The sequence below is a fragment of the Aptenodytes forsteri genome, unplaced genomic scaffold (genome assembly GCF_000699145.1).
Source record: "Aptenodytes forsteri isolate BGI_AS27 unplaced genomic scaffold, ASM69914v1 Scaffold183, whole genome shotgun sequence".
In the NCBI taxonomy this organism is placed as follows: Eukaryota; Metazoa; Chordata; class Aves; order Sphenisciformes; family Spheniscidae; genus Aptenodytes; species Aptenodytes forsteri.
In genome coordinates, this window is record NW_008795918.1 from 6,229 (window position 1) to 28,663 (window position 22,435).

At 49.5% G+C, this 22,435-nt stretch overlaps 1 protein-coding gene across 1 annotated transcript in view; it reads left to right on the forward strand.

The window, feature by feature from the left end:
• Positions 1-7,875: 7,875 nt before the first annotated feature.
• NRP2 (neuropilin 2) overlaps positions 7,876-22,435 on the forward strand; it is a gene marked incomplete at its 5' end in the record, with an annotated part of 61,732 nt that continues 47,172 nt past the window's right edge. Inside the window, 5 exons of the mRNA XM_009284697.1 lie at positions 7,876-8,057; positions 12,586-12,816; positions 13,379-13,534; positions 15,424-15,593; positions 16,641-16,796. Coding sequence (XP_009282972.1) covers positions 7,876-8,057; positions 12,586-12,816; positions 13,379-13,534; positions 15,424-15,593; positions 16,641-16,796 — 895 coding nt within the window. The remainder of the gene's footprint in view (positions 8,058-12,585; positions 12,817-13,378; positions 13,535-15,423; positions 15,594-16,640; positions 16,797-22,435) is intronic.

A 22,435-nucleotide genomic window follows, 5' to 3' on the forward strand; every position in this document is an offset into this window, starting at 1 on the left:
AAAGCTTTGCTTACTTGTGCATCAGCTGAGGCAGGAGCTGGGCTGTGAACAGGCTGCATCTGAGAAACTGCGGGGTTAGAAAGCCGTCCCGTGGTGGGCTGGTCCCGAGGTGACCATCTGTCATTAACGAGGGATGTAGGCAGCCAGGAGCACGAGGGTGGGCTGGTCAGGGCTCTGTTCTTGCAACCTCCTTTATACAGCTGGTGCTTAATGAGTGTTTGTTTCGGTTTTGTGCTGAAAAAAGCCAGTGCAAATGAGTGATATGTGGAAAGCCGAGCAGCAAAGCTCCCATCTGATCCCAGTTATTACCAGCTCTTTCGTTCTTCACGGCATGTTGTGTCTAAGGCCATGACTGATACCATGCCAGTGAGGTGCGATGAGACATCCCTCGCTACAGCTCCATGGAGGGTGTTCTCCTCTGGGAGCAGGGCTGGCACAGCAGAGCATGTGAGCGTCCCCTAATCCTCATCACCACCTGCCAGGCAGTCCCCAGCCCTTCAGCCACCAGGGCCAGCCTGACCCAAACCGGTCTCCATCTATTGCCTGGGCTGTCAGGCACTAGATCCCATCAGGAGATGGGAGCCTGTTCACCTGTTCCCCCCACTGCAAAGCGAGCAAAGTGAGCATTTGCCCCCTGCCTTCTGCCTGCTTTGCTGCTTTTCGGCAGTAAATTTTCCTCTTGTGGTTGTTATCTTTTATTATATACATTTTTTTTCTTTCTCTTAGTGATCAAGTGCCTGTGAGTGGTGACAGTAAAATGACATAGAAACCAAAGTCTAATTTTTTCCACAGATGGATTGTAGCAGAAGGAGGAAAGTGCAAATGCAGTTTCTCGTGTCCTGCATTTTGGGGTATGAAAAGGTTGTGAGTTGCTTCAGTTCCCTTAGAGCAGCAACAGAAGGCAGAATGCCATGCAAAGGGGGGCTATTCTTAACATGCTTTATATATTTTATTCCTGGTTTCACCATAATTTTTCCCCCCAAAGAATACCAAAGACATCTTGCAACAAAAGACCCCTGCAGCTAAAGATAGAAGGGTAGGGAATTTAGAGACGGTTTTGGAGACAGAAATAAAATTAAACAACCATGTGTAACTCCTGAACAACAGCCTGCAGAAAACCCCTAAAGTGCACATTAGCACATCTTGTTTTCTTATATAATGAACTGTTTTCCAGACATGCCCCAGATGAGAGCACTTCTCTACTCCAACGCGCCTTTCTGCAGCGATCTGGCAACACAGCTTGAAGAAGGCAGCCCGAGGATGAACGGCAAAGCGCGGGGGAGCCTTTGCTCTCCCGTCTCGGGGGGGGCAGCAGCATGCAGCACGCTAGGAGCTGAAATTCCCTCCTGAATCAGAACTTGCCACAGGAGCAGTTTGCGGCTATGTTTTATTCTTCCCTTGGCAAGATGTATTTTGGCTACCTTTTTTTTTTCCCCCGCATAAGTTAACAGTAACTGCTGAAAGCCTCTTCCTATCAGCGGTGCTTGTATGGGGGTGAAAACAACCCAAGCAGTATAAATAGAGGCTATTTGTAGTTTCCATTTTTTGTCTTCAAGGCATTTTTGAAGAAGTTTTCCAATCTGTTAGGGTTATTTTATTTCTCTCTCCGTCTCTCTTTTTTCTTTTTTTTTTTTCTTCTTTTTTTTGACTGGATGACTGGATTTTTCTCATTTCTCAGACATTCTGGTCAGATTTTTGAGGAGATAAGAAAATAATCCAAAGCACAGTGGAATGATTACAAAACCCCACAATACTGTGATTACACAAGATGGAACTGGATGCAACAAATTCAGAACAAACTTCTGAGAAATCCTAAGCAATTATGCCCCCCCAGGCCTGGCTCTTTCCCCGCTGCCACCGGATTTTGGTCATTTTAGTCACTGAAATCCAGTGAAATCCCTTCAGATTCAGAGCAATGATAGCCTATTTCTCTCTGCTGTTGCCAGGGGCATTTATTTCCATCAGGGCAAGACAAGGGCAAGCTCTGCCTCATGTGTGTGCATCTTTTGCCGCAGCATGGGCAAAAATGGCCCCACAAGCTGCAGACTGAGACCAGATTCCTCTCTCCTATGTTCAGCTACCTAAAGTCCAGGTCCAGTCAGCAAGAGTGATTTAAACTACCTCTGTCAGTGCAGAAGAACAATTAATCCCATCCCAAGCTGGGTGTGAGGAGTCTGCTTTCACTGAGAGCAGAGGAGGTTTAGTTAGCTAAAGCTAGATATGATTCAAGCTTTTTAGGTCTGTGCATAAATCTGTATCAGTCTATGAGGACTGATTCTTCTCTCACCCCAGGATAAATTAGGAGTGATTACCCTTAAAATGATGAGTTACACATGTGTAAAACCGGTTCAAGTCAAAGGAGAATCCAATTCATCTGCTGTGTTTATAATTAATTACTCTGATTAAGGGCTGGCAGCTAAGATCAAACTTCATTGCTCTTGTTTCATCAGACAGCAGAGGTGCTTGACTCTGCTATCATGGCTATAAAAAAAATACTGTTTAAAAGTCCCCAGTAGTTTCTGCAGCAATTTAACCTTTGAAGGGTATGTCCTGCAGTTGCTCAAGATTGTATAAACATCACAGAAAAGTTTTCTTGTCTTTCACAATGTAACCACCCATGAAATAAGGATTTGGTTTGAAGGTGGCATATGAAAGAGCATGAAGATGGGTGGTGACACAGAAAAATCAACTAAGCCAGCTAGCATGTAATGGACATTAATTCTAGCTGCCCCTTGATTGCAAAACAAGCACAGAGCATCCGGTTCACCATTTCTTAACGATCTCTATACTGCAACTGCTATTTCATTTCTAAGAAACAGCCTTTTCTTAGAGGATGTTTGAAAAACCTTATGCTTTTTATAACAATTCTGAGAAACAAACCACCTGCCACCTTTTCAAAGGGAACAGTTGCATTTACCTGCTGACGTTACAGCTAAGCAGGTTCCCCACACCTTCCCCCAGCTACCTGCAGTGTATTAATGCCTGCTGAATTTCACTAGAATTGTAGTTTCTCTTCCTATTCTCAGCAGATGCATTCGAGACACCATGACATATGGTTCAAGCAGACCAGAGGTCTCGAAGGCTCAAGTCAACACTGGGCATTCCCAAATTTGGGGCTGTTGGCATGCAGTCAGTACCTATTTGTCTCCCTGTCTATCTAGGCCAGACTCCTCCAATATAATATAATCTGTCTAATCAAGGCTGGCTTCTATTCTTGGCTGGGCTGCAAACTTCCTGTGTGACCTTGGGCCAGCCACTGCTCCCCTCTGCCTTCCCACCTCTCAGGGTCTCGTGAGGATCCCATCGTTACTGTTTGCCAGGTGCAGTCATGAGCCCCATGGAAATGCCTATAAATAACAGCTCCAAATTAAACATTGGGGAAGTTCAGGTTAGAGCCTTGCAACTCTCTCTGGCCCTGGCAAGCACTGGAAACTGGGCTTAGCTGCGTGCGAGCCCTCACCTACTCCAAATCATAGCTCTGGGAAGAGACTGAGAAAGCTGCCAGCTAGGTCAGAGCTTGGTCTGGGGAGCCAGCCCGCCTTGGGCTTTGAAGCAAGGCTTGCACAAGTTTTATGTATCAGGAGGACTTACATTACGGCTATGAACATATACGTTGATTGATTGTTCGTGTTTCTCTCCATCCTAAGCTAATGTCCCTGTAATGTCCTTGAAGCATGTTTCAGTGGGGAAGGACTCAGCATCTCTTAGGATTTGGGGCTGAGGGGTGATAGGTTTGTTGATTATGCGTGGAGCAGTATGAGTCCCAAAACTGTGTTTTGTGCTGAGTTGTGTGCCTCAGGAGAGGAGCACCCAGAGGAATGGCACAGGCTCTCTGGTGCTGCTCCCCAGGTGGGTCGCAGCATTTCTGGAGCTCACCAGTGCCTGGGTGGGCACTTGGGAGGTCTGTGCTGGCCTTGGGGGAGGATGGAGCACAGCTCAATGGCCAGGGAGCAGATTAACTATTTCACAACAGAAAAGGACTGAAAAGGTGGAGGTCTTCTCATAATCACTGCAGTTGGGGCTTGTTTGCCTTCATTGTGCCTCACAGCCTTATTTGGAGAGCTAGCAGCAAAGTGACTTAGGGAAAATAGAGAGAAAGGAAAGACTGGGAAGCAGAGAGGGTTGACTGGAGGAAAAAGCAAGCAAGCATGGGTAATACAGGCATTAGAAGTGCTTTATAATTAGTTTATAAAAGCTCTCTTAACATCAGCAAAGCACTTTCTACTAAAAATCTTTAATAAAAACGCAGCAATATTTGTAAGCATTGTACGTTTTCCATTTAATTCTGTTAAACAGCTCCAAGAAGAGCATCTAAGCAATGCATTTTCCTTCTTTCTCAACCCCCCATTGTCTGGGCAGTTAAAAGCACTTCAGCTTTGCCTCCCTGCCTTAAAACTCCGCAGTGGAAACCTCTGTTTGAGGCGGTTTCAAACCAACTGGCTGGCCTTCCCACTCAAGCAACAGCTGAAAATACTCTGTTGCTGGAGGAGCAGCGAACTGCAGTCATTTTCCCTGCAAGAAGACTTGGTTAATCCATTGACTATACTTGTGGGTTATGGATGCTGCACCCTGCCCTTACATATTTATGGTTGGCTCATTGGAGAAGTGCCTAGATGGGGAGAAGTGGCCATGAAATGTGCTTGGAGATGGCGGCTTGCCCAGTGGAGGTAATGCCAGAGAGGTCAGCCCACAAGGATGTTGGTGCACGTTGACTGAAACAATGGATTTGGTTATATGAGTGAAATGCAAATTGCTGGGCACTGGTCAAGACAGTTTGGATGCCATCACTGCATAAATATGTCCCACCCAGCTGTGCCGTAGTCTGTAATTATCTGGAAATGAAATGGTTAGAGTAGGAAGCATCCCCAGGGTTGGGTTTTCTTCCTTTCCATTTTTCTTCTTGTTTTTCACACGGGAAGAACAAAGTCTGGAAACCATGCTTAAGCTTAACAGAAGCAAAGGTCTGGCCAAACTAGATTTTAACATGGCCAGTGACCCAACGTGAGGAGAATGGGGTTTATCAGCTTGTTTGATTGTGGGCCAAGGCATGGACACGACTGAAGCACCTGATGCCAAAAGAGTCTAGGGTGGGGATTAGCCACTGTTCTTGCTGAAGTTTGCAAGTTTCATGTTTTGGACCAGACGTCTTTGGTGTTTCACTTTGAAAGCCTAAATCTTAATTGCTATGTTGGAGAGGAAGTAGGTGCTCCTGCTCATCTGGGCAGGAGTTATTTCCTGAGTGTAATACTCTCCCAATTCACATTCTGTTTATATGACCTGAAGAGAATTTTGCCTCATGAGGAGCAGAGGGCTTGGGCCAAGATTTTTTTAACTAGGGAAGAAAACTTATGCATTTATATTCATTTTACATTTGGCAAAAATGATTCCCTGACCTTCTCCTAGGGGCTTTTTTAGTTGTTTGTAACATTTGATTTATTAAGGATTAGCTCCAGTAGGAGAAAGCTCAGTTAGATGCTTGGATGAAGCCAAACAGGGTTTAATTCAGAGAGGCAAATATTTCCTGATGGTTTACTTACTAGATTAATTCTTTTAATTTTCCATTTGCAGATTGCCCATGAGCAGATTGCAATATTCCCAAATTGTATGTATTATTGGAAGCTATTTACCCATTCAATAAGCAAATATTTCTTGGTCCAGAATTTGCTTCTGAAATTGCCAGGGCTCCTACAGCACTGGGTGGTTTGAGGAACCATGTGGACAGCGCTAGGATGTTTGGTGTGTTGGCTACAGCCAAAGCTGTGATCATTACAGTCAAGTAGTTGAAGCCATGTACTGTGTTGGCGAGTTATAACCCCATGAGGACACAAACAGATGTGATTCCCTGGGATGCAGCTAACCTCTGCCTCTGCCATGCAAATGGCAGCTTTTACAGTCCACTCCGTTAACTGTGTTTTGCCAACATTCATGTTTTCGCCAAATTAATTTTTTGCCACATATTCACAATTTCACTAGTAGCCGGTAGTCCTGCGGCACAGATATGTACTTCAGATGTGGAAGGGCTGCAAGCACACTGAGAGCGAGTAGTTATTTAGAGAACAAAATGTCCCTGCTGTTTGCTCAGCGCTACTTTAAACAAATAGACAAACAAAGAGGAAAAAAATTCTACTTAAAAGAAGCACTAACACTGCCCTCTATGTTCGTCCTCCCTGGGGAGACTGTGGGATCAAGCCACACATGATGGACATTAGTGGGGTCATGCAGGGTGCTGCTGGATGGTGTCAGGGTAATAAGGGGTCACGAGGTGATAGGGAGCCACACAGAACTGAGGAGAGAGCAGAGGGAACAGAACTTCATTTACATCGTTGTGTGTCCACCCACCAGCTAAGCCAAATGCTCTTCCTGTGCAAGTGCCTCTTCTCAAGACCACTTGGATTTCACCTTGGCCAAGCCAATTGAGTCTATAACGAAGTTAAAAGCTGGGTGATTGCAGCTAGCTAAGTGCTTGGTCCAGCGTAGACAGGATTTTATCTGCAGGCATTTTGCTTCTGGCTCTCAGCCTGATTTAGTCCAAGAAAGGAGTGAAACTGAAGCCGCTTGGGCCATTTTTCTTTGTGGAGGAGCACACTGAGTCCCCCTGTAAGTTTGTTTTGAGGTTGTTGCCTGCCGATGTGTGCTTTGCAGAACAGGAATGAGTCACATGAGGATCATTCTGTATCCGGCAAGCTACTTCTCCTTTCAACTCCCCATTCCCAAACAGGAGATCTTGTGACAAAGAAGAAAGGCAGATTCCTGGCAGCCTGGAAATGCTTTTTCCCTCCCTGGCCCCGTGAGAAGAGCTGTAGCATGTTGTTCAAACAGGTTGATACAAAGCGAATAAACAGTCGAAGAGATGGGCAGTTTCTGTAAATAGCAGCATGCTGGCCAGAGAGGAGAAGAGGGGCAGGAGAGCGCGGGTGTTAGAAGGCAGCTGAAGAACAAGATGTTCACGTAAAAGCTGTTTGTTTCTTCACAGCACGCAGAGCCTGATAGTACCTTGCCATTAGTCATGGCTTAGAAAATATGAAGGAATCCGTGGGAGTTTCACCTTCCAGCCAGACTTTGCAACAAGCTTTTGTCCCTGTACCAGGAGGCAGTTCTTCCAAACCTACAGATTCCTCCCCCAGATGGTTCAGATGCCCAGGAGCCATGCCGGTGGGCAGGTGGGGCATTGCCAGGTGGGGTTTAGCAAAGGCAGATTGTGGTTACAGGGTGTACAAGGGTCAGGCAATAGTGAATGTGGTCACCCAGCTCTTATGCGGCACTTCTCATCCACAGAAATCTTTGATAGCACTTAATAGAAGAGGATCAGTATTACTGTCCAAGTGCTAAGTAAGTATACCAGCCACACTTGTTAAAGGACCAATGTGGTGTCAGACAGTGCACAAAATAGCTACCCGCTCACATGGATTGAACATTGACTATTTGTTTAATGCTTGGTGTGTGCTTGGCCAGATCCCACCTGGATAGTGGAATAAACTGAGCAGTGCTAAGTAGCACGATGGCACTTAGGGAGAGAGGTAAGGGAAGGAGAGTAGCCCCAGGAGAGTTGTATCTGAGCTTCTCCCCATGCTGAAGGAGTCTTGTGGAAATGGAGGCAAATTGCATCCTAAATTTTGCATGTTGGCTCTGAAGTTGAAGTGGATGTGGCTGTAATAAATTAATGATGGAGCAACAGGGAAAGGGACTTAAATGTAGCCAGACAAAAGGGAAAAACATATTGGGGGCTCTGTGGTGTGAGTGACAGAGTCCCAGGTACCTGTCTGGAAGATGTTCTGTGAAATATGCAGATATAAAGAAGTGTTTTGTGTTTGTTCCTGGCATCCTGAAGCATCTCCCTGACAGATGGTTTTACGGCCATTTCATCTGCCTCCACAGGTATGACTACATTGAGATCCGAGATGGGGACAGTGAAGCGGCAGAGCTGCTGGGCAAGCACTGTGGGAATATAGCACCTCCTACCATCATCTCTTCTGGCCCCTCTCTCTATATCAAGTTCACCTCGGACTATGCACGGCAAGGTGCCGGCTTCTCCCTGCGCTACGAGATCTACAAGACAGGTGAGTGTCTGAGTCAGTGCCTGTCTCCCAGGCTGTTTGCCACGATGATCTTCACAAGGAGATGTCTTCGGCCACCTTTTCAATATGATTTTTAGCATGTTCTCCAGAGATGAAGGGCTCTTTTTTTTTTTTTTAAATTTAAGCAAGTCTGTTGCATCGCATTTCCAAGAAGGTAAAGATGTTAGTGGTGCATGATAGTGCATTTTTGGATCACAGTGTGGCACCAAAAGCAGGGTTCCTCCTTAAATGCTCTCTTGTATTCGAGGACTAGAAACATTTAAGTTTTCTCCTTGGCATGTGTGGAGCTTGTTAGGGCTAAGTGGCTATTGTCCCTCGGTTAGGAGCGCATGGAGCTCCCCCTCCTGTGGAGTTGTGATTCAGGGCTGACCAATGGTGCTGTGTTTTCTGTCCCTGGAAGCGGGGTTTGTAACTGGGGAGCTCTGGTTTTCAAGGGACTGAAAACAGGCACATATAAGAGGAACTATTCATAATTCTGTTTAATACCAAACTATTATTGAGGAAAGGAAAAGCGGCTCAAAGGCCTTTTAATAGTGTTTCTGTTTAAATATTTGCCAGAATTGTGTGTCTGGGAAGAAGGAGGCTTGAGAAAATAAAACCTGCTCTGTGTGTGCAGGTGAGAGAGGTGTGCCTGCGTGCCAAGGGAACAAGAGTATGTTTTGCATGGGAATGCGGGTGCCCGCCCTGTGCCCACATCCCTTTGGTGGTGCGTTGGAAGAAAACACATGCAGCTTTCACGTCATCGCATCCGGCATGAAAAAAAATGGCCACGCCTGGTGAAGAACCAGAAAGGAGCACAACAGGGTCACTTAACCAGCCTCTTCAAAGGGAAGGCAGGGAGCACAGGCACCAGTGCCCAGGGGCCCTGGCCCAGCTGTGCGGCAGGCAGAGGTGCGCAGGCAGCCCGCAACCCAGTCACAGGTAGATGTGAATGTGGAGACTCTGCTGGAAGAGGATGGGAATGGGACTCCCCAAATTCATTGTGAAATGGTGAGGACAGGAGGTGTCTGGAGGTTCAGGTGGATGAGGAAAGTGCTGTTGCTGGTGGTTGCCTGGGCTGTATAACCAACCGGCCCTTGAGCTGTTGTGGTGCAGCCAGCTTACCACTGCTGTTTGTTAATGGTTAGGATGCAGATTAATCCTGAAAGAGTTTAGTGGTTCACCTGGCTATTAGGGTTTGCTGATACCAGCTGCCAGCATGGAGGATGGCAAAGAATGCTTGAGTTCAGGTGGGAAGACTGCTGACCCACCTCATCCTCCCTTGCCTCTCCCTCCCTGTACACACCCCCTCTGAGCCCAGCAGACTGCACTGGGTTGTGCTTGTCCCCACATCAGGTCCGTGCCCTGAGTCGGGCACGGGGCAATGTGGTCCAGCTGGCTGAAGTGGCCGGGCCAGGCTGAGTGCGGCTGGTGGGCAGTGACAAAGGCAGGAGCCCTGTCTGCCTAGCTGAGAGCCAGCAAGGGCCAAATTAATGGGAAAAGGAGATTTTGTCTGAGATTTTTGTAGGGAGTGAGAGGAAGCAAGGGCTGCTCTGGGAGAGAGCAGATGTTGGATGGAGCCGAGTTTGTGTCTCTCTATGTAGGTCCATGTAGAGCTGCCCTCAGGTCTGAAGTGGTGTTTGGGCTCCTTTAGTCACACCGCCCCCCCCCCCCCCGTCCTTTAGTCCCACCCCCCCCCCCCCGTAGCCATCCTCTCCAGATACAGCCACGCTTTCTTCCAGCCACAGCCCACAAAATCCAGCCCAGCAAGGCAGGTTTTGGCACAGGAGCAGGGATAAGCCTGTGATCCAAGAGCACCCCCAGCCCACCCACCTGCAAGGCTCCCAGGGAGGGCGGTGAGCAGCCCTGGCTGCAGGGCCACCACAGTACAAGCAAACCCTGCCTTTTGTTTGCAGGCAGACAGGCATGAGTGAAGTTCCAGCCACAGCCCACAAAATCCAGCCCAGCAAGGCAGGTTTTGGCACAGGAGCAGGGATAAGCCTGTGATCCAAGAGCACCCCCAGCCCACCCACCTGCAAGGCTCCCAGGGAGGGCGGTGAGCAGCCCTGGCTGCAGGGCCACCACAGTACAAGCAAACCCTGCCTTTTGTTTGCAGGCAGACAGGCATGAGTGAAGTTTCCTTCTGAGCTGTCAGCGTAGCCAGTAAGGGTGTCACCAGCTTTAAAGGTCATAGGATTGTCATTGTCCACATCAGTAAAGGCAGTGTGGCTGCAGCTTCTTTCTTTCTTAAAGGTGACCTAAAAAACCAACTCTTTTCAACTGAGCATTTATTTCCACACCTTGTGCTAAATTTCCCTTATCACAGTGTGAGAGAGGAGCAATCTGCATACAAACAACTGCATACCAGTCTTTGAATCCCCTGATGGGTATCAGTCAGCGGTCTGTGGGCTGACAAAAGAGCCGCCTGCCCTGGCTGGTCCAGCCTCCCTGCTGCTCACTTTGCGAGTCAGTTTGGCAGAGCTGGCCTGAGCTCTCCATTGCTGGGCAACAAAGTCTCCTCTCAGGCTGGTCGGTGCTGCCGAAGCCAGCATGACTCCCATTGATTATCTGCAGCTTCCTTATAAAAAACCTGATCATTGCGTCTGCTGGTATCAGCCAAACTGTAGACAAAGATGCCAAGTGCTGTAAGAGCCCCACATGAGGAAACTGTTGTTGTCTAATGCAGTGACATAGTTATGTCTCTCTCCTGTCTCTAGAGGACAGTCCCTGACTCTGGGTTTAGTCTTTGATTTTCTCCCTAGCTTGGAGCTTGTGTTATTTTCCCTATTTATCTCTTTGTCTTTCAAGCTGTTTGGAATGAAGTACACTCTTATCCCTGTTTGCAGCGTTATGCTGTGATTTGTGTTTGGCCTTATTTTTTGCCTCTGTGTTTTACCCCACAGGTTCACACCAGAAAAGCTGGCTGCTTCATTAGGTAGTCAATTAAGAGCCTCTCCTGAGTAGCTCTCCAGCTAGGCGCTGCATAATGCAGTGCCGGGATCCTGCTATTACTGCGGGCTGCTGGCCTGACTCCTGTAGGTTAATGCTGAATTGAATAACAAGTCTCACATTAGTCCCAGGAAGGCTCATGCTGCCTGGAAGAGCCGGAGCAGAAGGGTTTGTAGGGGAGAAGGAGGGTGTCCCAGTAAAACTGAAGCAGAAACCTTTGCGAATGCTAACGCTGGGTTGCAGCAGTGGCCGGCAGCCTCTCGTAACATCCCCTTTCGCCTCTGATAGCTTCAGGCTGCAGATTTCTGTTGCCTATTGTCCTGTCTCCACAGTGCAGTGGTTTCAAAGTCACCGTGGTATGAATACGACACAAATTCCCCTTTCCCCGGCCACCCCGAGGCACCTTGGCTGTGTGAGAGGGGGCAGGGAGCTGGCCCGGCTGCAGCCGAGGCCAGTGCTGAGGTCAGCAATAAATAAGAGGCCACATTGTCTGCCCTCATTGCCACGCAAAGGTCTTCCTTAAGGATAGAAATAACTTGCATTTCTGGTGCGGACAGCTCAGTCTGTAAGAAGGAGGGCTCTGTTCCTCCTCTCAGCAGAGATGCCCCCCATTACCCCCGCTCTTGCCACGGCCATGGAGCGGGGCCGTATGCTGTAGCTGCCCCTCATCCTTTGCGTGGCACTCAGGGGTCTGCAGGCTAACTGCATGCTTCCCGAGGGTTTCTGAGGGTTTCCAGCTAACAGTGGAGACATTGGCACCCTCCCCCGGGCCCTTTCACTATGTAAATATTTGTGCTTCCTGATTTTCTCAAGAGGAAACTGAGGCACAGATGTCCGTGCTGGAGGGGGAGAGGTTGCAGGAGACCAGCCCCTGGGGACAGCTTTTTCCAAAGAGATGCCTCTCTGCCCCTTCCCAGGCAGCCCCCTCCCTGAACGGGGGCTCCTCCGTCAGACCTGGAGCTGCTGTGGCCCTTTGCCAGCACAGCTGGCGGGTGGCAGCCATGGCAGCGAGGACCACATACGACAGCCCCCTGTGTGCTGGCCAGCCCCTCCACGGGCTTTGAGGCAGCAGACACAGGTCTCCCAGCAGGGTGCTGTTTGGGGAGCCCGGCAGACAGTGTGCAGGGCTGGCAGGGGAATCCCAGCCCAGCTCGGCATGGCCTCCCTTCCCCACCAGGGCCACCACCACTGGCGTGGGGGACATGGCAAGGTGCTGACCTGCCAAATCGCAGCTGTGGCTTTGGGTGGCTTTGGATGGGATCGCTCTCCTAGTCCTGGTTTTGGAGTAATTGGCAGGGGGATCAGCAGTGGCACATGGGTAACATTTGCAGAGCTGTCTGAGGGATTTAGACACATGCTGTCCACTCCAGTGAATGCACAGACCTTGTCTCTCCACCTGTGGAAAGCTTTGAAAATCACCCTCGGTCCTTGCAGGAATTCACACAGCTCTTGGGTTACAGGACACTTCCAGAAGTGAATACGCAATTCCTCTAAGCTCAAAATGGGGTTTCCACAGTGTGTCAAGCTGTTGGCATTAAGCTGCATTGTCGCTAAGGCTGCGGGTTTTTTCCTGCCACTACAGGCTCTGAGGACTGCTCCAGAAACTTCACTGCTTCCAACGGCACTATTGAGTCTCCAGGTTTCCCTGACAAGTATCCACACAACCTGGACTGTGTCTTCACCATCATAGCCAAGCCAAAGACAGAAATCCTCCTCCACTTCCTGCTCTTCGACCTCGAGCACGACCCGCTGCAGGCGGGGGAAGGAGACTGCAAATACGACTGGCTGGACATCTGGGACGGCATCCCTCAGGGTAAGCCATGGGGTGCTGTGCTGCTGTCCTCAGCCTCACAAAGCTCCAAAACTGTGCAGTCTGTGTCTGAACACCAAAGGTGCCTTACGTGAGACGTGGCTGCAGCATGCAGCCTGCCATCAAGGCGCTCCGTGGCTGGCTGTGGGGATGATGCGCTTACAGCAGGCTGCATGCATTAAATCCCAAACTACTGCTCTGTTGTAACCACTGATCTGAAAAGCCCCATAGGACACTCCAAGATACCACCGGTCCTCCCTCAGGGAAGGGCAGTGGGTTCATGCAGTGCTGGGAGGACCTCCCTGCCACGTACCAACACTGAGAAACAGAGCAGATTGGAGCATTTCCCAGCAATTGCAGAGCAACGCCTGCTGCAGTGGATATTTCTGCATGGCGCACTGCATGGCACTGGGCCAACGGATGTAAAAAATAGCCCATCCTCAAAGCCTTTCTTTTACCCTGATCAGTCCCGCTAAGGCATCCCTGTTGAGTGATGTCAATCTGCTGGTGACCTAGGAGGCCGGTGGAAAAGCAGGCATTACCTTTGCTGCTCTTTCTTTTGCAGTCGGCCCCCTGATAGGCAGGTACTGTGGCACTAAGATGCCATCGGACATCCGCTCAACCACCGGCGTCCTCTCGCTCACCTTCCACACGGATCTAGCAGTGGCTAAAGACGGTTTCTCTGCTCAGTACTACTTGATCCAGCAGGAAGTCCCAGAAAGTAAGTTGGAAACGTGTGTGTATGACTTTAGGCGGTCATGTCACCTGTTTTTCCCAAGTCTTGGCACATGCGAGAGTGAGGCAGGCAGGAGTGTGTCCAGGGGCTGGTCCCCCACTGGCAGTGCAGACAGCAGTTACACTAGGTGTGTTCTCTGTTTCTCATAGAAGTGAGATTGCAGTAAGAATCACACTTTCTAACCTTTCTTTGACTTTTCACTTGCTTGTGAAGCCTTCTCAATACCTTTTGGGATAGAATCCTTCATGTATGTGCTCAGCCCAAAGGATTTAAGGGAAGGCTTCAGCCCAGCGGGTGCAGCAGATTCATTAAAGCATGGGGGAAAATACTCTCTCCCTCTCTCTGGTTTTCCAAAAATTCATAGGCCCAAACTACAAATTGGAATTTCTTGGCTGTCTAATTAAAAAATGCCTAAAGCTCTAAGAATTTCAAACCAAAATTTGTTTTAGATCCTTTATTAAGGGAGGTAAATTGATGTGGAGTGAGGAAGTAAGTTGTGTGTTTTGAGAATGAAGAGCATTTTGATTCTCTGTGATAATGCTTGCAGGCGAGGAAAGATTCAGTTTGTTTTCCCATGGTATTTTTACATCAGAGCTACAGTTCTTGACCTCTGTTAGCAGTGAACCTGTGATACAACAGAAGAAGCCTTCAGGACACCCCTCAGTCCCAGAGAAAGAGAGGGGGTCCCTGACCCGACACGGAAAGCCCATGACGGAGAGCAGGGTAGAGTAGGGGTTGTGCAGCACTAGGGCAGCTGGGTTACAGGCTCTTGCTCTGTGATTGAGTTAGGGATGTTCTGCTGAGGCTGTGAGAGTTACAGACAAGCATGAGCTTTTCACCATTACCTATATCCACACTCAGTTGACCTGTTCTTTAATCCCCTTTCTATTCAGTTCTTTAAAAGGATTAGGGAATAAAATGTTAATGACACACAAGCTTGAGAAATCAAGCACAAGAGCTGTTAAAGGGCTGGGCCTGTTTGGATTTATTCTGGTGTAAAATTGAAACCTTAATAATACCACTGAGATCTTAACTTGGCCCATCGTTTTCACCCAGGATTGACTTGGCCACATTAAAAACACAGGCAGTTTGGTGGAGCCCTATTGGTTTACAGCAGCGGCACGCTTGGGCCCATGCAGTATTTCCTATCAATGTTTTCTTTGCTATTGTTTTTTCAGGACAGCTGCCATAAAATATATGACATGTGCAGTAAGATTGAGCTAATTGTGACTTTTAAAGCCTTAGAAGTGAGGAAACCCAAATGAAAGCATACCAGAGTCTTTCATATTCTTGGCTGGTTAATTCCTATGGGCCTGATATCACATACAGCGCATGCACATATACACAGACACATACACGCATGCATCCATACTCTCACACGCACACAAAACCTTTAGACCTTCCCATTCCAGGCCTGGACATTCCTGCCAGCAGCACAGCAGTAAGCACCCTCCCGTTGTGCCTGCCCATACTCCTTGCCTTGTCAGTGCTTAGATTTCACCTCCAGCCTTCAAGAAGATGGGGAACTTTGTGGCAAGGGGACTTGGGACATCTTGGTGGAGATGGAGGGAGGGAAGGGACAGAATTGTGTCAAAACTGTGCAAAGGTGAAGGAATTAGAGAAAGGGAGAAAGATCTGGACTGTATTAGTTTTCAGAGGGCCATGCAAACATAAAGCTGCCCCATCTTTAATTTTTCAGTACCATCTGTGACCACACGCAACCTGCAAGATGGTGTAGATCTGTTCATCTTTCCAGGCAGGCAGCTTTGCTTGGGGTTAGCTGGGGAGAATAGTTCAGGGCTGCCTTCTACGTGGGAGTGAAGTACAGAGACTGTAAGCTGATCTGCATGTGTGCATGTGTGTGTCCGCTCCAGACTTCCAGTGCAACGTGCCGCTGGGGATGGAGTCTGGCAGGATCTCCAACATGCAGATCAGTGCCTCCTCCACCTACTCAGATGGGCGATGGACCCCTCAACAGAGCCGGCTCAACAGTGATGACAACGGCTGGACCCCCAATGTAGACAGCAACAAAGAGTACCTCCAGGTACGCACGCTTTCCAGCCTCCTTGCCTCTTCCCGCACCAAATGGAGTGTCACGCTGTTAAACTGACCCGTGACCATAAGGCTTGTTGAATTTTTTATTGCCTCTGTGGCTCATGGGGAGTGAGCAGCAGGGGAGCTGCAGTGCCTCTGTGAAATGCGACAGGCTGGCTCTCCCATTAGCGTGCCTGCATGAGGGCTGACTCAACCTGCTGTCTCTCTCCACTCCCTCCTTCCTGCCCAAAACCTTGATGGACTTTCCAGCATACTGACAGAGACTGAGGGACCTCTGCCACTTACAAGGGCCACTGACTCCACCACTGGCCTGAGGACCAAAGTCTCCAGGAGGCACGTGGAAAAACAACTAGAATAATATTTATCTCATCAGTGATGCAGGGAGTGTGAGCAGGCTAACGTCAGGTAGGAGGCTGACAGAGCAAAAAGCTTTCCCTGGGAGCTGATTACATCCACAGTCTCTGTCCGCACAGGGCTTCTGGCTGTGTCGCTTCGCTGTGAGACACTGCTTGCTAAAGGGCACTAGGAACGGGAGGTGGTGAATGTCATTGCCTCTAGCAGACGTCTCATTCTTCATTCATGGCAGTGCTACCAAGCCAGCTCTGCTGACCTTTCTCAACCCACATTATAAAAAAAAAAAAAAAAGGAGCAAGGGAAAACCAGGAACTGCAGCACTTGCTAATTGGACATCATGCTTTTATTTTACATGGAAAAAGTCAGCCTCTGTCCTGCTTTAATGGACATGAGCTTCTGTGCAGATCCTGTTGCTTGGTCTGAGGCAGGAAGAAGGCTTTGTGATGGTCCTATATGGACAGACATCAAGATCCTTAGTTGCTCTTGTCCCATGGTCATATCTGCAAGCATCCTACTAAAGTCAGCCCAGGGGGTTTGTGCCTGTTGAAATGTGTGCCCACAGATGGAGTGAGACAGACTGAATTCACACCTTTTCATGTTTCAGAGACGGAGTAACTAACTAGCCAGCCTGGCCTCTCAGATGGTCACCGTTCTCTCTCTTGTCCCTTTTTCCCGTGGAAAGGTGGACCTCCACTTCCTGACTGTGCTCACAGCCATTGCCACACAGGGTGCCATCTCCAGAGAAACCCAGAATGGCTACTATGTCCGTACCTACAAGCTGGAGGTCAGCACCAATGGGGAGGACTGGATGATGTACCGACATGGGAAAAACCACAAGGTAAAGGCCTTTTTGTCTCTTTTGCATGCACCTTGGTGAGTCTTGCAGCTGACAGGAGGGAATAGAACAGAGAGATTTTACAGGCCCGGAGAGTTCAATCTGTGAGGGACCCTTTTTCTGATGAGGGCTAAAAGACTGATGATGCTCTGAGCAGAAATAGTCCTTTCTCCTCTGCACAGCAATGAGGAAACACTATTCCTTGGAAAACCTGGCTGCTGTTGCATCTTTCGTGGTGGCAAGAGTATGTTATTTGACTGCAAATGAAGGAGAAAATGCTTTCACAGCCTGTGTTTTGCCATACAAGATTCATTGAGCTTTTATGGCCATAGCCCCGTCTGCATGCTGGGTTAACAATCACAAAACCACATGAAACTGTAGTTCAGGAGTTATTGAGGCCTGGAAATGAAAGGGCACAAATCCTAAGAGGGTATCGCACCACCCCAGAGGACAAAATGAACAATAAATAATGAGGAGCAATTCAGGCTGCCAGAGCTGTGGGATCTGCGCTAGCAGGTGCAGTCGGCAAGGATGCATTGAGCCCTGGGAGCTGCTACACGCTCTCGACATGTTTCTGGGAGGCACACAGAGATGGGAGCGAGAGGGAGGGAGGGTAAATATGGGTGTTCAGCCCTTCCAAGCCTTGCAGGTGCTGCTGCGTGGCCAGGTGAGGCAAGCTCTAGGTGGTCCACATGGGAGCTTTGGCATATGGGGAGCGGGGTTAAGGCAGCCATGGTGTCGGGCTGGTCCTGCTCTGTCACTTGCCTTGGTCATGTGGTTGTCCCCTGGTTAAGGGCACATCAGGAAAGCCCTTCCCTGCTCTTCTGTGGTGCCCACCAGCACTGCTGCTGTGGCTCAGGTCCTCCCCGTTGATGTGTCATAATCTGTCTGCGTGAACTTGGTGGCTGGGGTCCCACACACCTCCCCCAGCACGTACGTCCAGGCGATTTCTGCTTGCTCAGCGCTTCTGTTAAATTAGCTGTCCCCTCCCCTTGCTGGCACAGGCGCTGCTGGCATGAAATGCAGTAGCCTGCCTTGTTCAGGATTCATCCAGACATTTCCTTCCCTTCCGGGCCGTGTGATTTCCCCTTCCCCACAAGTGTGTCTCATGGTTCAAATTCACTCTGCTTTCCAGAATGAGTCCCCTCTGTGCAGAGGCCCCTAGCAGGGTCTCATACCTCCAATATTTGGAGTATTTAAGCTCCCCACATGCCAGTGAGGTGGTGTTAGTCCTATTTTAGAAGTAGGGAAATGGAGGCACAGGGCAGCCCAGCACCCCATAGGAGAGTCAGCAGCTGGGCTCCCCCAGACCTCAGGTGGGCTGGCTCTGGGGCCGGAGCTCATGGCAGAGCTCACGTATAACCCTAACGCGGTGGCCGTGCACTGGTGTGGAGGCTCTGTGCTCTCCCACGACCCACTGGCTGCAGCAGACCTTTCTGTGAACCAGGGCTGTCTCTCCTCACCTCCACCTCCTGGGCACCCCATGGAAACGGGCGAGTTTGAGGTCTCACTGGGACCATTTCTGCAAGTTGAGGCAGATGGGAGACTGGCAACATGCCGGGCAGAGAGATGGGCTAAATACAGTTCAGTGTTTCAAATAACCACTAAATTTATCTTTCAGAGTCTAACTGGGGCGGGAATCTGGCCTGGAGGGTAGTTTTAGTCACAGGGGAGAGTAGATGTCCCATCCTTGCAGTCCCGGGTGTTGGACTGGATCCTCAGCCAGGGTGGAGCAGGACAGCACAGCCGGTTTTAGTGCTGCTGGGCCAATTTACATCACTCCAGCAAGACCCTAAATCCTGGCTGGTGTCAACCCAAAGCAGCCCCATAGCCACGTGAATTGCCACCATTTCAGGATTTGGCCCTTGAGTCCTATCAGCTTTTTTCTGCTCTGTTTTCTCTCTTCATAAAAAAGAGGAAAAATCAAACCTCTCCTTTTTTACTCCTTTATTCCAGTCTCGCTTCGTTCCCATGTTCTGGCCTCAATTTAGCAGACACCTCCCGAGGCTGGAGGATAAGTAATTGCTTTTTGGTGGCTCGCCTACCCCTTGCATCCGTGTGACTGCTTTCCCTCCCCACTGAACAACCAGACGCCAGCTGCCGAACCGCAGCAGGGCCAGGGCAAAGCCCCTTGCTCATGCCGGGGGGCTCTGGCCCCGCATTCCTCACCCGCATGAATCCCCGCTGTTCCTGCGTTAGGCAAGCTCCCAGATGTCTGTATTCAAGGTGCAGATTCCTCCCTGTGTCAGTGCGGCACTCCGCATGGTTCAGGCTGCAACGGTGGAGCGAACCATGCCAAAGAGATTTGTCAAGTCTGCCACGGCTTGATTTGGTGCCATGAAGAGTGGGGAGGGAGGGGAGAGGGTGGACAGAGAGGGACTCTCTATTCCTCTATATACATGCAGATATATATACCTATATATATACATACACACACACACACACACACACACACATATATATGCGCGCATGCACACATAGGCATATGGGGTGTATCAAACACTGCTCTGAACTTCTGCCAGCTGTGTGGGCCAAAAGCAAAGCTCTGCCGTGTTATAGGCGGGTCAGCTAACATGTACATCTTCATCAGGGAACTAAAGCAAGAGAAAACCAGTGAGTGCAGGAGGGGTGGGGAGGGGATGGCGCTCTGCAGAGAATGGGGAGCTCTGACCTCCTCTCTTTTGTCCCCCCGCTTCCCCTCCCTCCGGTGTTTCGGAGAGTGGGGCCAGGGTGTTTCCCTGCAAAACGTGATGGCTCACCTTTGAGTCGCCAGCCGTTGGCACTCACAGTTAGGGAAACAGGAAAGGCTTTCCCCCTGCCTGGCAGCCCGCTCCCCACAAAGCCCAGCCCAGCACACCCCGAATGTCCCCCTGTCCAGGGGGCGATGCTCTGTCTTTGCCCAGGGAGTGGGACCAGGGGGAGAGGCTAACCCAGCGACCTGGCCGAAGGTGCAGAGCTGTCTTCTGTGTGTCCCCCTGGAGAGGAGACAGGGAGGAGAGCGGCCATCACCGCACATGTTGCCCCACACTCACCCCTTACTACCCACCAGCGCATCCCCATGGGACAGGGCCAAACAACCCCTGCCCCAGAAATGCTGCTCTGGCTCTTGCCCTCCTTGTTGCATCCCCCTCTGTGTCATTGTTGGTCGATGGCCCCAGAGGTTATCTTCCAGGCACCAGCCCTGGTGTGTGCGACGAGATCTTATCTAGCAGTTTGCAAATGTCTTTAGAAAAAACAACTCGTTCTTGAACCCAAGGAAGGAAAAGAGCACCTGGCAGGATTTGACCTTTTGTTTTTGGCCACTTTCTTTGGACAGATTAAGCTATGAGGATTTTATTGGAAAACAAAGTGCTCATCCATTCTGGTCCACTTCCTTCTTTGTAGGGTCTCGGGTTCCAGCTCCCGTGTGGTCTGAGCCACTCCGTCTTAGTAACTGCGGAGATCAGCTCACAGGGATCATCTAGTGTGGTGGGGGATGGGATGGGTTTCAGGATTCGGGGTGGGTTGGGAATGTGATGGGTGCTCTCGCTGCCTCCATTGCTCTGTGTGTAAAATGGGAGGATGCAAATGAAACATTTGCTTTGAGAACCTGTAGAAGTCAATGGATGAGAAATGGCAGCAAGATCCAGCTGATGTGCATTTTCCATTTCCTACTCATTTTGACGGCTTTGTGCTTGTTATCAGCTAACCTTCCTGGGTGGTATTTCAGGTGGATGCAAGAAGGCAGGTTGAATTGCTGCAAAGAGCCAAATATCTCAGCTGTGCATGGAGCTGGGGACGTCAGAGGTGTTTGGTGCTGGCAGGGAATACTGAGGATGTCTCTTTGGAGACCCTTGTGCCTTCCCTTAGGAGCATTTCCCTGTCCTTTCAGTTCTTAATGAGGTCTCCTGTGTTCATTCACCTGGGGATGGAGAGAAAAGCTTTCAGTCCTGTGGCTTCTTTATCTGGAAAACTCAGGAAAAGCTTGCGTAATCAGCCAGAAGGCCACAACTGTGCTTCTGCGCAGAGACATCATGGTGCAGAGGGTTTGCCCAGAAGCATCCCCAGGTCCCAGCCTGCTTCTGCTGCTTTCGCAGGCAGAACAAAGATGTCAGGCTTTGGGAAAGGCAGCCCCATGCATTCATCCTTGGTGCAGTACCAGGGGAGAACTACAGCCCTGGCTTTCCTAGCAAGGCTGCAGCTTTGTACTTCTGGGCCTGATATCTCCTTTGCAGGCTAACAAAGTGCCACTCCTCGTGTCCCTGGTGGGCTCCCAGATCTGAGTGGAGCCTCTCAGAAGACACGGTGCTGGCAAGCCCAGCCCAGCATGCTGTGCCTTGCCTAGACGGCTGTGCTTTGTTGAGTGTTGCCAAGTATCATTTTTCTTTTACCTCCATGTTCCTGGATTTAATAAATCCAGAACTATCCACCCTCCACTCGAGCCAGAATCCTCCCACCATCAAACATGCCCCATTTTATGCCTTCCCTATCTGACAAGGAAAATAATCTCCCCTACTTTTCTCCTTCATGCTTCTCTGTCTCAGTCCTGAAGCCCTAATCCTGTTAGCATGCTTTGTTCCAGGGCTCTGTCTCCACGGGAGTAACATAATCCTGCAGTAAATCTAGTGGGTCCAGAGAGACACATACATACGGACGAAGGCAGGGCTGCTGCCATCCTTGGCTTTCTCCTCTGCCTCCCCCAGCTGCTTTCTTTAGCTCCCCAAGAAATTGCATAGTGGCCAAGCAGTACAATAAATAAAGTGGGAGAGAGGTTACCTCCTGCCCCCTCCTTGACTCGCTGCCTCTTCGACTTCATGGCACTTTTTGTCTCCCTGTCCTTCACTCCCTTCACTCCACACTCTGCCGTTGGCACAATTCCCATACCCACTGGAACTAATGCAGCTTCAGAAATCTCCTCATTGCCCTGCAGCAGTTCCAATGTGTCAGAAATACGACTTGTAAGTGTTGGTGTGGAGCCTGCATGTGTGTGCACATGGAAAACTTGCCCGATCCTCCTCTAGGCTAGACATCATCTCCCACCACTTGTTTTCTGCAGCAAATTAATTAAGCAGGTCAGCTCTCATTGATTATCAATTTAATTTTACGTGTAGACCTGCCGACTGGACTGAAACGGAAGTAAACATAAAGTATATGGGGAGGGGATGGGCAGCTTTTTGATGCAGCAGTGAAAATGAATTCTCTTGACTGCTTCTTGGAAGGTGCTTTTAATTTGTTAATGGTTTTCCCATTTGTCTTCTGGCTCCGTCACCCTTCAGCGCGTGTGTGTGTGCATGCGCGTGCGCATGTGTGCTCTCTGCTGAGTGTGTATATATCTATCTCCCTAGATCACAGCCAGATTTTTTTTTTTCTGCTGGTGTAAATTACTGTGACTTCTTATACTTTGATGGCGATATGTTGATTTACACCATTCGAAGACTTGGCTCAAAATATGTGCTGAGTGGGATGGGAAGCAGATAGGATGGGAGGAATAGCAATGTTCTATTTTGGTAAGGGGGAAGAAATCTTTGCTTTCTTGGCGCTCCCAATTTCACACATTTTTCCTGCTAGTTCTTCTCATGCCATGAGTGCTAATTTGAGGCAGGATGTAGAGCCTGTTCAAGTCAATGGGACTCTCTCCACAGTGCGTTCGGGCTCTGGGGTCA